The sequence below is a fragment of the Nyctereutes procyonoides genome, unplaced genomic scaffold (genome assembly GCF_905146905.1).
Source record: "Nyctereutes procyonoides isolate TBG_1078 unplaced genomic scaffold, NYPRO_anot_genome, whole genome shotgun sequence".
NCBI classification, from domain to species: Eukaryota; Metazoa; Chordata; class Mammalia; order Carnivora; family Canidae; genus Nyctereutes; species Nyctereutes procyonoides.
The window spans coordinates 12898797-12913917 of NW_026575040.1; the positions used below are offsets into that span (position 1 = coordinate 12898797).

Sequence of the window (15121 nt, forward strand, 5' to 3'; positions counted from 1 at the left end):
CCCATATAGTTAGAGTCTGTGATTACGGCCTTGAATGAAGAAATTAATATGAGAACATTCAACCATGTGCCCATCAGGATTTGTAAAATTTTAAATGCCAAGTTTTGTCTAGGGAAGAGGTGATTAGGGCACCTCCAACTGGGGTGAAGGACTTTACAAAAAAAAAATTCAAATATACTTTTATCTTGTCAAAAATTAACTATGTAATAATAACTGGCTGACAAGACAGGGCATGGGGAAGAGGGAAATGGATCCAAGGACGACAGTTTACAACCACACTGGCCTACACGGTAAATCCTTCCCAGTGCACAGCTAGTAATGGATTCTGCTAAATCTAAAGGGCAGGTGAGTATGGGTTTTTTCTAGAGGAGGGGGGAGGGTAATAGGGACGATAAATTTCTTATGTAGAAGCAACTGTCTTCTCAACCTTAGTTTTTCAAAATTGGAATGAAGTATACATTAAAAGGGTCGACTTTTGGGTCAGATCTGCTTTGGTCACTTTTCTGTATTTTCCATTTCTAGTAAGATTCTATGTCCTTTATGAATGAGGGGTAGAGGGAGATAAGCAAGTCTGAAAGTTGAAAACAAAACCAAGAGCAAAACCAAAAATACTGTAGTATAATGTCTATGTCATGTACTCAAAAGTATTAGTCTCCTCCCCTTCTTTCTAATTATTATTTTAATATGAAGGCAAGTATCCTTGTTACAAGTGCTGTGGCCAGAGAAATGTCAACAAGATTTTCTCTAAAATGTTTTCTTGTAGCCACCACATTTTAAATTTCTGCTTTCTGTTTCATCTGGGCCCCAACCTTGAGGACTTTGTACTCACAGGAAGAAGCCTGTTTATGCTCTAGGGAAACGACCTTCAGGGTGACAGGGCAACCTACGTCCCTGGCTTCTCACCCAGCTGGGGCACCAGAGGGAAAAGACCAATGCTTGTTCTTGCCACTCTACACAAGATTTCTTGACCTGAAAGGTTCTCCTCATCAATCTCTATCTTCCCTCTTATTGCCTCTAACTCTAACCATTCTTCCTTTAGTCCTGGACCCTGTTTTATAAATGTCACTCACTGCTTCCCTGGGAGCATGTTGCAGAACTACTTAGACTTCCTGACATTATGGGTTGGGTCCTGCAGGAATACCGCCTAAGAGGGCCTCATCCAGGGCACCCAAGCAACAGCTGGGAATGGAGGTCCATTCTAGGAGCCAGGACTAGAGAGATCACACCTGTGGGTGGTTCACAAAATGGGGTCTCAATTGCTTTAAAGGTCCCTAGGCATCAATCAGCAGTTCCCACAACTGGCTGAGTACCAGAATCCACTAGGAGGTGCGCGTTAACAATGCAAACTTTCAGGCCCCATCCCCAGAGATTCTGATTCAGGAGGTCAGAGGGGAGGGCAGGCATCTGCAATATAAGCAACCTGTTCCATTCCCGCACCTTCCCTGCCCCACCATCCACAGCAGCTGGCAAATCTTTTGGGAACTACTCTCTGAGCTCTCTGTTCAAAATAATTTTTGATAGAGGATTTTGATAGGGGATTTTTGATAGAGGGCTGACTATGCTCAGGCCGTACAGCCATCAGTGGGAGAACAAGACTAGAACCCCAGTTGCCTGGGTCCTCACGTGTGGGCTCTGTTACTTCTCCTGGCCTCCAGGAATCTCACGACAGCGCTGGATTGGTGGTTCTTACCCCAGGTGCCTTCTGTCTTCCTAAATCAGAGTGGGAGATCCTCTACAGCCTCCACTAACACAACTACCCACACAAAAGCAAGGCTTCCGCAACAGAGGATAGCCAGGACTAGTGGAGTTACTATATTGAATGCCATCCTCTTAAACAAGTCCCCTCAGTCCTTTCAGAAATAACTTCATCACGCAGCACTCATGGGTGAGTGATGCCTCCTACAGGGACACAGGGCATTTGCTCTCAAGCCAGGAAATCAATGCCTGCTGCTCCTGGGGTTTCCCAGGACAGGCTAAGGTGCTTATGGGCTACAGCTGGGACCTGAGAGCAGTGTCTCGGGGTACATCTGTCCCCATGAAAGCCTTCTCTGGGAAAAATCTGGACTCTTACCAGCTTCTCAAGCCCTACCATATTGGTATGGTTGCAATGTTGTTTGGGGCCCTAGAATTCAAATGAAGTTTAATTCCACAAATAAATTAAGGGTACTTCTTTCAATTTTTGTGTGTGTATGTATTTGGGATTATGCCCTTTGTTCAGAAGGCCCCTACGTGGGGCGCCTGGGTGGCTGAGCGGTAGAGCATCTGCCTTCGGCTCAGGGCATGATCTCGGTCCATGGATCAGGCTCCCTGCAAGAAGCCGGCTCCTCCTTCTATGTCTCTGCCTCTCTCTCTCTGGGTCTCTCATGAATAAAATAAAATAGAATTAAAAAATAAATAAAAAACAAAAGGCCCCCCTCACCTTTAATGGCTTTTATTCCTGGTGTTTTTTTTTAAGTTTTGATATTTATTTAGGTATTCTCTAAGGTTCCTTTCATCACAGAACCTGGGCAGTCTACTTAAGATTTAGCCTGTGTTTACCTCTGTCAGTACAAGCCCACAGCCACATGAGTAGCTGTTATTTTAAAAGCACATATAAATAAGGCATTTGGGAAGGGTCAAGACCCAAGACGCAAATTATTTCCAGGCATGGAAATCACCCTCAGTGTGCTGGGTTAGCTTCTTCTAACAACGGCTGTGTGTTGACACTGCTGGTGGAGTCTTTCAGTTTGGGATGCTAGTTTCTTTTATTTCAAAAGTGCTATTGTGTCCCAACGTGTAATGAGCTACTCAGAAGAGACTGCTATATTAGTAAAGGCTACCAATTATCTTCCTGCAGATCTGTTGTTAAACAACCACCAGACACTTTGCAGTTGTGCCTGCCCTGTCCCCTCACCCAACCCGAAGGTACTAGCTGCCCACACAGAAAACAAGGGTAGGTACACAACTGCCCCCCACCCAATACAGTACGGTACTACACAGAAATCAAGGGTACGGCCACCTCAATACAGCAAAATATTACTCCAAATCAGATTTGAAAGAAAACTTTTAGGCCTAGATTTTCATGAAATCCAGATGTTACAGCCAACACAACTAAAAACAAACAAAAAACAAAAAAACCCAGCAATGATGTTTACTTTAAACAAGCATTCTAGGCGATCCCTGGGTGGCTCAGCGGTTTAGTGCCTGCCTTCAGCCCAGGGCGTGATTCTGGAGTCCTGGGATCGAGTCCCATGTTGGGCTCCCTGCATGGAGCCTGCTTCTCCCTCTGCCTGTGTCTCTGCCTCTGTCTCTCATGAATAAATAAATAATTTAATAAAAAAAAAGCATTCTAGTTAAGACTATTAAGAAAAAAATAACTGTAGGAGAATAACAAATAATCTTCTATCCTAAAAAGTGATCCTCTGAAGTATGTTTTCAAAGTCCTGCCTGAACCAGCGGTGGAACATGGGATGATCAAAGGTCAAGCATTTTTATTTCATGCAAACTGTAGTTATACAGAGGTTTCACCCAACTTGCTGTGTAAGACCAAGTGACTACGGCCAAGTTAAACTTATGCCCTTATATGGTAAGGAAAGAGGAAAAAAACCACTGAGGACATTAAGGGGCACTCCCATGGATAACAGATAAACACAACCTCCTCTATCTGTGCCAAAGCCTATAATTTATGAGGCATATTTGTATAATGAGGGAGAACGGACAAGAACAGGGCATTGTAGTGCCCTTGCCTTGCCTACATATCAAAACAGACATCATGAGTGTATATTCCAGTTACTGCCAGTAACTGGGGGTGCCAGTGTGAGCACAAAGCACACTCTCGAGCTTCCTGGTCCCAGAGATATTTACCAACTTGAAAGTGGAAGAGGGCTGGGGATTTTTATAAATTGGTTATTTCCCACAATTTAATAAAACTATCAGTTCAAAACCTATAGGCTACAACTTTAAGTCTCTTTGTTTGCTGGACTGCTATCCACAAAGGAGGAAAGACTGGCTCCTTCTTGCTACTTTTTCCTTTGATAATGACAACAAACATACAAAACCCTGGTGGGTCACAAGACCTAGAGTCAATCATTCTATCAAGCAAAGTATCCTCATTCCAACTGTTTCAAGGGCCCACACACCTTGGAAAAACAAACCAGTAGGAAATAAGTGATAGCCAAATTTTCCAAGGTAAGTGCTGCCATAATAGGGCCAATTAACTATAGCATGTCTGAACTTCTGAGAATAAGAACTTAGGGCCAACTCTCCAGTCAAATATTTTTCGCAGTGGCTCATGATTCTGACTCTAAACCTGTATCTTTGCTGCCAAGAGAAACTGTGACTACTAGCTTACCTCACAGCTCCGTCTGACAACTACCAAGAGGCTGGCTTCAATAAGCTACTTCCAAGGTCCAGCTGCAGAAGTCAGAGCAACTCTCAATCTGAAGTGCTCTCTTTAATGGTCTGATTCAGTTCTCAAACTGCTATCTTAAAAGGTTCTGTGTCCAGTCACCTGGATGGAGTGTTTTCCAAATTACACTTTTAAAAACCCGGCCCAATTAGACCACTTTAAGCACAGAACTTTGAAAAGAATGAAAGCATCATCTCTAGCCAACAGACACAGTAAGACTATGGTTATGAAAATGATGCAGAGGAGTAGAAGAGTAACAACATGCCCTTCATAAAAATTAATCTTCTGTGTCTAACATCAGTCACTGGGACAGAAGTTAATACAAGGCTCTCCTGTATAGGACCACATATTCCCTTTCTTAGGACGGTGAGGGGAGTTCTACTGACTTCTGCCACTAATGCCATTCAACCAAATGTTTCCTCCAGTCTGTCCATGCCCTCTCTCCATTCAAGTTCCAAAAGAAAAAAAAAATTGATTAAAAAAAAAAAGCATTTACATGGAGCGTTTTAAAATGCAGTGAAACGTGCAGGCCATTTTTAAGACCCTCTGATAGATGAAGGCAAAGGGGCAAAGCCAAGTGCTGTGCAATTTTAACACCAGCTGACACCTAGTACCTAATCTGTTGCCCAGACACTGCTGTACCTTCTTTAAACATATCAATTCCTCTCGCTACCTTAACCGGCAGGTACTAGTATTATCCACATTTTAAAGTTAGGGATCTGAGAGACTGAGAAGTTAATGTGCCCAGTGTCTCACAGGTAGTAAATAGCAGAAGCCAGAATTCAAATTCTGGCAGTCTGGGTCCAGAGTTCTCATTCTTATCCATCTTGTTCCATTAGCTTTAATGGTTCAAGGACAGCTGTTAGCCAGAGAGGGCCCTGGAATCAATTTATTGCCCTGCCAAATTCAGACGTATCTATGCGGTCTCTGCTGACCTGTTCTCAAGAAAATTATCTTTTGCTGATTGATTTCCTGATTCCAGTCTGCAGTTCATCTGAAATCTCCTCCAGCTAGGCCTTCCTCCTAAGAGAATCCATTGCTTCCCTGTATTTTATGCAAAACAGGTCTTGAAGTTTCTGCAGCCAGCCATATTGCAGTTACAAACCCCTAACGAATGCAATTTACTCAACTCTGAATGGGTCCATATTAAGCACAGCTGGGCACCGTATTATGTTTGTTGTCAAATTCCCAAGGTGTTTGAGCATCCTGATTTAAAACACAGGCTCAAAAACCAACAAATAGTAAATGCCCGGACTACCTCTGAAATCCTATTCCTGTTTGTTGGATACGTTTGCCTTAGGAGAAAGGAAGGAAGCCAGGTATTACATTCACCATGGGGGAGGGGGAAGCCGGCAGGGGAATACACCCAATAATCGCTGACATTCAGCCAACTTTTTTCAATACTCGGTAACAAAGGAATGTCTGTAGAAGACCACTAGGGAGGAGGGATGGCTAATACAAAGGGAAAAGGTGAACGGGTCACATACTCTTGTCTGAACCCGGCGCTGTCAAGGTCTCCGCCACCACAAAGAAACAGGCTTCCAGAAAACCAATGGTCACTGGGGATGGACTTTAGCATCCCCAGGCCCCAAAGTCTAGCAGTACCCCAGGCTTGCCCGGTCGGCGCCCCTTTCCCAAAGGGACAGATTTCCGCAAGGTTTTCCCTCTTCCCTCCCCACCCTCGGAGTAAATACTGCCAGCGGCGCAAAGTGCACATCCCGGGGGACCCCAGACACCGGGGCCGAATGCAAATAACCCCAGAGCAGAGCCTTTTCTGGGAAACTGCTGCTTCCAGAACCTTCTCAAGACAACTGCTGCTTTCCCTTGGGGCTTTTACTTTAAAGCAGCTGAGATGCAAAGGAAGGGCTGCAAAGAACAGGCGGGGCCGCTCCCCAGAGCCAGAAGCCGGCTGCCCCAGGTGCGCCAGGTGCGCCCCCGCGGGCGTGGGGGCAGGGGCAGGGGCAGGTGGGCTCCGGGAGGCCCCGCACCGCGCGGCGGGTGCGGCGGGCGCGGCGGGTGGGGGCGGGGGCGGGATGCGTGGGCCCCTTACGGTCTCCCTCAGCTTCCTCTCGTAGTCCAGCTCGCGCTGCAGGCTGCCCGCGCGCTCCTCCGCCGCATCCGCCTGCTCCTGCAGGCTCCGGATCTTCCGCCGCACCGCCTCCAGCGAGCTGCTCCCGGCCATGGCTCGGGGCGGCGGCGGGCTGCGCGGGCAGAGGCCGGTGCTGCGCTCCCGCCGCCGCGGCCGCACTCCCGAGCGCCCGGCCGCCCCGCCCCGCCCAGGCCGCGCCGCGCGACCGCGGCGCCCCCAGCGGCCCAGGAGCAGCCCGGAAGTGGCGGGCTCCCGGGCGGCGCAGGCGAACCGCGGGCCGGTGCGCGAGCGCCGGGGGCGGGGGCGGGGGCGGGGCGCGCGCCGCGGGAGACACTGCGCATGCTCGCGGCGGCGGGGCCCGCGGAGGTGCTGCGCGAGCCGGGGGGCAGCCTGCGGGGCCGCGCACGGCCGGGAGGGGGGACTTGGGGCTCCCCGCGCCCCTCCCCGGCTCCGCGGCGACGCGGGGGAGCGGACCTGGCTGCGGAGCGCGACGGTGCCGCCTGCCGGCGACGGGAGCACGGCGCTCGGGAGTTCTGGGTGCCCTCGCCCGAGAGGGAGAGAAGCCGAGCGAGAGGTTTGGGGCCTGAAACGCGTCCCCAAAGGGGCCGTGCCTCGCTGCCAAGAAGCCCAGCACGCCCGAGCCGAACCACAGCAACCTTCCTCCCTCGCCGCGCTCACGAAGCGAAAACCACTAACATACTGCATTGTGGTGAGACCTGCCAAGTGCTGGCTTCCTGGGTTCGAATCCGCTCCTAGGTCTCTCCTGGCTGTTGACTTTGGCCAAATAACTGGACTTTTCTGGGCTTCATCTGTAAGCATGGGTTAACAGGAGTACTTTCCTCATAGGGCAGTGGTGAGGGTTATGAAATGCAAAGCGCTTAACACAATACATTGTACATAGTTAAATGGTGGCTTTAAGTGAATAAAAAAATGCAGGCACTGGCTTGAGACTCAGGCGGGGCGCATACCCGGCTGTGTTCTCAGGGCCCCGAGCCTCTTTGGGGCTCGTTTTCCATAAAAACAATCATCTCGAGGATCACTTATACTTACAAACTTCTCTGGTTTTAGGTCAGCCTCAAAGATCTGGAATCTGACCAGTTCTGGGCTGGACTGGGAGGTCTTTAAAAGGCACAAGCGTGAAGGCTACAGAACCCTAATAGAGCCTCTGGCTCCAGCTGGATGAACACCCAGTTTCTGGGAACCATCCTCAGCCAATTCTTCCACTGGGCCATGTATTTAAGAACTTCCTAGGGGCACCCGGGTGGCTCAGTGGTTGAGCGTCTGCCTTAGGCTTAGGTCGTGATCCCGGGGTCCTCGGATGGAGGCCCCATTGGGCTCCCTCTGCCTGTGTCTCTGCTATGAATAAAATCTTTATTTTTTTTAATTTTTTATTTATTTATGATAGGCACACAGTGAGAGAGAGAGGCAGAGACACAGGCAGAGGGAGAAACAGGCTCCATGCACCGGGAGCCCGACGTGGGATTCGATCCCGGGTCTCCAGGATCGTGCCCTGGGCCAAAGGCAGGTGCTAAACCGCTGCGCCACCCAGGGATCCCTGAATAAAATCTTTAAAAAGAATAAATGCTTTCTATGTGTCATGGTTTTCTTCTTCACCTTTCTCGCAGGAAGCCCTTCAGGTCAATTTCTGATGTGTTTAAGTGTGGGAATAATGAAGAAAAAACATACTTGACGACCCTCTCCTCCTCCTCCTCCTCCTCCTCCTCCTCCAAAGCCCTAACAACGAACCTCCTGTGCTCTCCAGACTCATTTTCTTTGGACTTTGTCACGGTCTCTACTGAGTCTCAGAAACCTCTGCAGGTGCCCCCACGTCCTGTAGGTGGAGCCTCTCGCTTTGTTTCCAACACAGTTCATCTAGTCCGGCGGGAGGTTACAACTTTTCCCCTAGAGTACACAGTGAGCCTCCAACTTTGAAAGTGGAGGATGGGGGCGTCTGGGGACGTCCCGGAGGAGCCAGGGAAACTGCTGGACATTTGCAAGTGCTCTCCGCAGCCAACTAATGACTTAATGTCCTGCTTTTCAAACACCTGGGAAAGACAGTTTCAGGTGAGTTCATTTTCATGCTGATGTCACTATACAAGAGTTTAGGACAGTTCTCAACCTTGGCTGCACATTTAAAAAATACTAATGCGTGGGTTCCACTCCCAGAGATTCTGCTTTAATTGAGCTGGGGTGCAGCCTGGATTCTAGGGTTTTAAAACTTCCCTAGGAGATTCTGTTTACATAAGGTTGAGAATCGTTGATGTAGGAAGCAAAGACCTACAAGGACTTAAAGACTCACATTCTGCAGATAACTGAAACATCACAATTATTGGGGCAGCGGCGGGAGGCCAGATAGAAAACGTTCAGCCTCATTTAGGTAGAACACCAAAAAAATTTCAGACCAAAACCATCAGGGTGCTACGTTGTAAATTACAATCTTTTAAGCCAGGAAGACCCCTACGTCTGGAATAAGATTTACAAAGTATGTTGGTAAATAAGTAGAAAAATGTTTTTAGTAGTAGGAAAATATGGAAATGCTTTTACACTGCTGAGTAATGACAGCGAAGTGTCCTAATTCCAAATGTAATACGATTCTACTTCAGGAAGCTGACCTCCTACCTCCCTCTTTCTCTAGTGATATCAGTCTCTTCCTCCTTAAGTCTTGACTACTTTTACTAGTTGGGAATCACTTTAAACATAGCATTTCTTCGCAAATGTTCTTCTTCAACATCCCTACAGTTTCTAAACCTAAAAGGTCTTAAAAGGGAAGATGATCAATATATACTACCCCCCCCCCCAAAAAAAAAGTGCCATATTAAGCATAGTTTTCCGGTAGAAAAAAAAAGAACCAAAACAGTTTCAAAAATTCCCCTCCCCTGTTAACCACGCCCCTGCCCAAGGTGGCTTTAAATATCCTCATTTCCATTTCTGCCCCACCTCATACCAGCATTCCCTTAAACAAGACTTTTCAATAAAGACATGATAGCGCTGCATCATTACAATAATTATGATCTTTTTTCCCCTCTAAGAATTGTAGTAGCTTTTTTCTCCTTCTCTTGCCTTCAGTCTTACAGGGCTATTTTCAAATTCTCTGCATTCTTTTCCTTATAAGGACTATCTCTCCTTGATCTATCAGCGGCTCTTTTGAAAAAGCCAAATAAAAGTCCTGCTGGACAATTTGGGGGAGACAGACATCCTCCATTTAACCTTATACGGAGCAGACATCTGATCTACATTATACAAAGCAGGCGCAGTTGTATGTGTTTTTTGGCTCTTTTTCTAAAGCCAGGTAGTTTGTAGCTTTAATGTTTTAGCTAAGTCAGTGCTTCTGTGAACCCCTTTTCCAGTAATCTTGACGGCCATTGGAGTATTTTTGTTGATTCTAAATGTCCGATGTCTGGATTTCTCATTTATAAAGCATGCCTGGAGATTACATTTTAAGCCTTTCGTGCCACAAAAAGCCTTTACTGGTTTCAAGAACCCAAGACCCTCCAGCAATTTGCATTTTACTCTCCTACAAGAAATTCTGCCATTGTGCTTGGTAGTTCAACTTCTGGGCACAGCTTTCCCCGGTGCTCATACATTCTTGGAATTGTTACTAACTTCCCAAGGAATTCTTTCCTAATTGGGCCTCTAGCCTTAATGAGCTTCTACAATGGAATCCAACAGTGTGAAAAGAAGTCGTTCCTTTGGAAATCTAATGCTTGGCTTGACTTAGGGAGCAGACAAGGCAAGCTCTTCGGCTAAAAAGATTCCAAAGTGCAGGGGACAAAGTGCTGGTAGAGTTTTTGCAGTGTGTGCATCACCCCCGAAACTATGTGGTGGTTGTCAGAAGGCTGACAGGTGGGGGTGGGGCAAGCAGGAGGGGCAGGGGGCAGTTAGCTCACTATACCATATAAAGCACTGAGCTATATATAACTCCCAGGGTACTTTCAGGATCTAGTGCTGTCAGACTGCAGACCCAAGCAAGTATCATCTTCCCAGGCAGATCTTAAGGGCTGGATTAAGGTTCCCCTAGTAAGAAAGGAGGCCTCAAGTGTCTCTGCACCTCAGCATCAAGCTCAGCCTTCTAAGTAAAAGTAGTAGCACCATGTCCTTCCTTCCATTCAGAGACTGGGCCCTCGGTACTCTGACCAGACTCACCATGGAAAACCAGGCATTCCCACCCATCAGAGGCGGCAAAGGAAAGGAAAGAAACCGAGGTATTCTGTTTGCACAAACCTTGATGACGACACCTCAGAGGTCTTCTGCCACCAGGGAGGCAAGGTTCACCTCCAGCATCCAATTTCAGCCACTCCACTCCCAGCTTCTCACCCACCCACCTCCACCCCCAGGAGTGGGGGAAAGATAGAGAAAAAGAAAGAGGAGTGGATGAAATATAAATGAGTGTGTGCAACAGAAGTCTGAGGCAGCATCCAGTGCTCTGGGCCATGTCACGGCTGTGTGCGGGTGTCCAGCAGGAGGAGGCGACCCTCCTCCATTGCTCCTTGGCCATTGTGGTGACCGCAGAGTGGCCACCGGGCAGGAGGTGAGGGAGGTAGTGTGAGCGTGCACTTACGTCAGTGGCCTTTTTCTCCGCCAGCTCCAACTTCTCCTGGGCATCTTTGAGAGCCTCGGAGTATTTGTCCAGTTCATCTTCGGTGCCCTTGAGTTTCTTTTGCAGCGACACCAGCTCATCTTCCAGCTGGGAGTTGGCCGTGGGGGACGGGGAGGGGTGGGGTGGGGGTGCAGCAGGCAGCGTGATCCCGCAGGGGAGGGGTGTGGGTGCACAGAACCAGAAGGACAGGGACAGCGGGAGAGAGAGAGGGAAGGACAGGGAGGGAGAGAGAGAGAGAGAGAGAGACAGAGTTAGCCATTCGTGCGCCGCGCCGCGCCGCGCGCCCCGGGTACCTTGGCGGCGGCCTCATCCGCGGCCAGGAGGCTGTCCTCCGCCGAGTGCAGCTCCTCCAGCACCCGGTCCCGCTCGTCCTCCGACGCCCGCAGCAGCTTCTCCTTGGCCGCGATGTCCTCCTCCAGCTGGGGGGCAGCGGCGGGCGGGCGCGGGCGGCCGGCACGGACCGGGTGTTAGACACACACACACACACACACACACACACACACACACAACACGAGCGCCTGGTTGGCTGGGGCCCCGGGGCTCGGGGCGCCGCCGACTCGGGGTTCGGGGGACTCTCGGTAGCCTCTTCTCCCCCGAAGCTGGAACCGCGCTGCAGGGGCGGCCCACCCTGCATCCCCACCCCCCGCGGGGACAAGGCTCCACACCTGGGGGTGCAGAAACACGCCTCTGTCTCCCTGGCCTTCGGGCCGTACTTTCTATTCTGTTCCATCTTTGTTCTTAGGAAAAGAAAACCCCAAAAAACCCAGAACCCAAAACCCAAACCAAAAACAAAACTCCCTGACCCTCCCCTCTCCCCGCCCAGTCTCTAACCCAGGTGAATATTTTCTTCTCTCCAGCCTAAAGTCCAGAAGAACTACTAGCACTTTCGGGACTGACACCCCCCCCCCCCAGTGATCCCCGATCCTGAGGATCAAGTGCCTCTAGGACCTGAGTGGACTTTTCGAGGGCTCTGGGGAGCGGAGGAGGGAAATAAACGTCCCCCGAGGAGACCAAAAAAGTTAGAATGAGCCGGAGTCTCGCTCGCTGCCCCCTCCGCCTTGCGAGCTGCGCGGCCCCGCCGCCCGGGCTGGAGGGGGGCGGCCCGGAGCCCCGGGGGGAGCCCCGGGGGGAGCGCGAGGGGGAGCGCGAGGAGGAGCGCGGGGCGCCCAGGGCTCGGGGGCGCCCGCGCGGGCGCAGAGCGGGGGAGGCGCAGACCTGCTTGCTCCTGTCCTCCGCCGCCTTCTTATCGGCCTCCGCCTGCTCGGCTCGATCCAAGGCATTCTCCTTGTCGAGCTTGAGCATCTGCATCTTCTTCTTGATGGCGTCCATGGTGGCGGCGGCTGGGGGCCCTGCGGCTGCGGCGGGAGCGGCGAGGCGAGCGCGCGGCGGGGCGGCCGAGGCGGAGTGCGGGCGCGGAGCCGCCTGCTGCTCCCAGATATGTACTTTCCCAAGGGGGCGACCGCATTCCTCGAGACAGCCAATACTTTTTTGGAAAAGCTTTTTTCTCCTGCCCCTTCCCCGCTCTCCTCCCTCCGCCCCCTGCCCCCTCCCCGCGCCTTCCCGCGGGGGCCGCGCGCCCATTCGCTGCCGCCTGCCGGCCTCCCAGTTGACGGTGGATATGACTATATATGGGGACCCGAGCGCCGAGGCGGCGGCCCGCCGAGGCCGCCCTGTTTCCAAACCTGCGCGCCGGGGAGAGGGCGCCGAGGCCTCGCTGGGGCCGGGCCGGGCCGGCGCTGAGCCCTGCTCCGTGCGCCCTGCGCGCCCCGCGCGCCCCCCACCTTCCGGGACCCCAGCCGGGCCCGCCCGAGCCCCAGGAGGCCCGGGGAGCGGGCCAGGTAGTGGGTGCGCGTGGCCCGGAGGGAGCCCCAAGACCCCGGCGCTCTCAGCATCCGGCCCGGGGCGGGGGTGCGGGGGGTGCGGGGTGGGGGGGCGGCAGCCGCCGTGCCGGACCCCAGGCCTGCGCCATCCCTGCACCCTCCAGGTCCTTCCCCCGCAGCTCCCAGCCGGCCAGGTGTCATCTGGGGGCTCCCTTTCTGGAAGAAGGAAGGGAGCGTTGAGAGCAAGGCCTGGGGGGCTCCTCCTGAGACTTTCCTGCTAGTGCGGGTCCGGGGGAGGGGGGTGTCTGGGGCTCTGTCTTCTGTGTGAGCTTCTCCCCAGGGGAGGGACAGTCCAAGCCTTCAGGAACACAGGACCCGGTCGGCTTAGGTGTGCTGGGCCTGTGTGTGGCGATACGGCAAAGGGTAGGCTGTGTGTAGGTGGCTGCGTGGGAGCTGAAGGAAAGGGAACTTTGAGTTTAGACTGAGGCACCGTGGTCTTCGCTCTCTACGGCCAGGAGCTGTGCGACCTTGACAAGTAACTTAGCTTCAGTATCTTTAAATCCAGGGGGTGGATGATCCCTGCCGTGCCTCCAAATCTAACTCCCTGTCATCATTCTTGCACTGATTTTAGGGAGTCGGCCTCTTTCCATGTTTGGGTACTCAGATACCAGGTTGCCAGAACGCTGGCTGAGTGTTATCCCAGCTAAGTCATTGTATCCACAGCCTTAGCTCTGAGGAGGGATCAGGTCCAGCTGTGTAGAGTGAGCTCTGCTTGGAGGCAGATGGATTTCCCCTCCATCTCTCGCTCCTCCCTGCCCCCAAGGGGAGGAGAGGGAAGCCTATTCTTTTCTAGAACTTTGGTGGGAGGAGAAGAAAGGGGGCTGCCCTAGGGCCCTGTCTGACACTGGCCAAGGCGGAGTTGGTGAGGGTCTTGTTAACAGTCCCCACAGAGTAATTCACAACCTGTACTACATGGATACCGAATATTCCCCAGACGGTGTCTGAGCAGATTAGGCAGGCCAAACAACTTGTAAGTCCTTCAGAGAATGATCAAGTTCCTCTCCAGGATTTTATCGGGTTTCTTCCACTAACCCGACTACCCAGGCAGGAAGAAATACCCTGACCTAATGGTCAGAACGTTAGACTGGTGTGCACAGGACCTGGTGGCACAGAAATTCACCAGGATCCTTTAATCACCTTATGTCAACCCAGCCACTGGAGCACAGAAAAGGTTCAAGCCCTCCGGGCAATACGCACCTTCATGAGCCACAGGGAACTGACTCCATAGCGTGGGGCTCAGTGCAGGGAGCAAGAGTAGGGACTCAGGAGTTGGACCGTACGTTTTCAAATGCCCTGGCCAGGTTACAACTTCTTTAAGCCTCCATTTCCTCTTCTGTAAAAGTAAGTGTAAAAAGCCTTCCTTTTAAGGGTTGTCACAAGGATGAAAATGAGATAAAGAGTGAAAAGCATTTGTCTCGCACATAGCGAAGTGCTTGGTCGATAGGGGCTGTTTGGGTGGCAGACAGCAAATCATTTCTCCTCTCTGGGACTCAATTTTCTCATCTATGAAACCAGGCTACTGAACTAGTGAAACTCCTGGAGAGATCATCTATTACTGACTTTTCTCCACTGAGCCTAATATAGCAGAGGAACTCGTTACAGTTTCCTCAAATGTCTGGTGCTACAGACAATTCATTAAACACATAGTGGGTGAGCACCTGCTATGTACTAGGCAGACACTAAGCTCTGGGATTCCAAAATGAGTAAGACACGTTCATGCCCTCCAGGTGTTCAGCATGAGCAGGGGCACAAGAATTCAGAGGAGGAAGATCTAGAAAGGACCACAGGTCATAGCTGTCAGAGAAACACTTTCCTGAAAAGTGGTGGCTTTAAAAAAAAAAAGATTTTATTTATTCATGAGAGACACACACACAGAGGCAGAGACATAGGCAGAGGGAGAAGCAGGATCCCCACAGGGAGCCTGTTGTAGGACTCCATTTCAGAATCCCGGGATCAAGCCCTGAGCCAAAAGCAGACCCTCAACCACTAAGCCACCCAGGAATCCCAAAGTGGTAGTTTTTAAACTGATTTTAGAGGAAGGGTAGCAGTTAGAGAGGAGGGTATTGAATAAGCCAATAAAAGAACAAGGAATGTTTGACAGTAGTTGGACAGAAGGTTTATTTGGGGGTGAACTGGGACATGAGACTGGAAAGATAGATGAGGGGGCA

General features: G+C 51.0%; 1 protein-coding gene across 28 annotated transcripts in view; it reads right to left on the minus strand.

Moving 5' to 3' along the window:
• TPM1 (tropomyosin 1) overlaps positions 1-12503 on the minus strand; it is a 28423-nt gene extending 15920 nt beyond the window's left edge. For 7 of the 28 annotated variants that reach the window (XM_055320159.1, XM_055320162.1, XM_055320178.1 and 4 more), the window contains exons 1-2: positions 12289-12498; positions 11035-11160 (exon numbers count right to left, since the gene is read on the minus strand). In XM_055320159.1, the coding sequence (XP_055176134.1) occupies positions 11035-11160; positions 12289-12402 (240 nt within the window). In that variant the 5' untranslated portion in view covers positions 12403-12498. Of the gene's footprint in view, positions 1-6437; positions 6633-11034; positions 11161-11366; positions 11493-12288 lie in introns of those variants that run through there. The other 21 variants (XM_055320173.1, XM_055320175.1, XM_055320174.1 and 18 more) reach the window with 12 other exon arrangements.
• Between the last annotated feature and the right edge of the window lie 2618 nt (positions 12504-15121).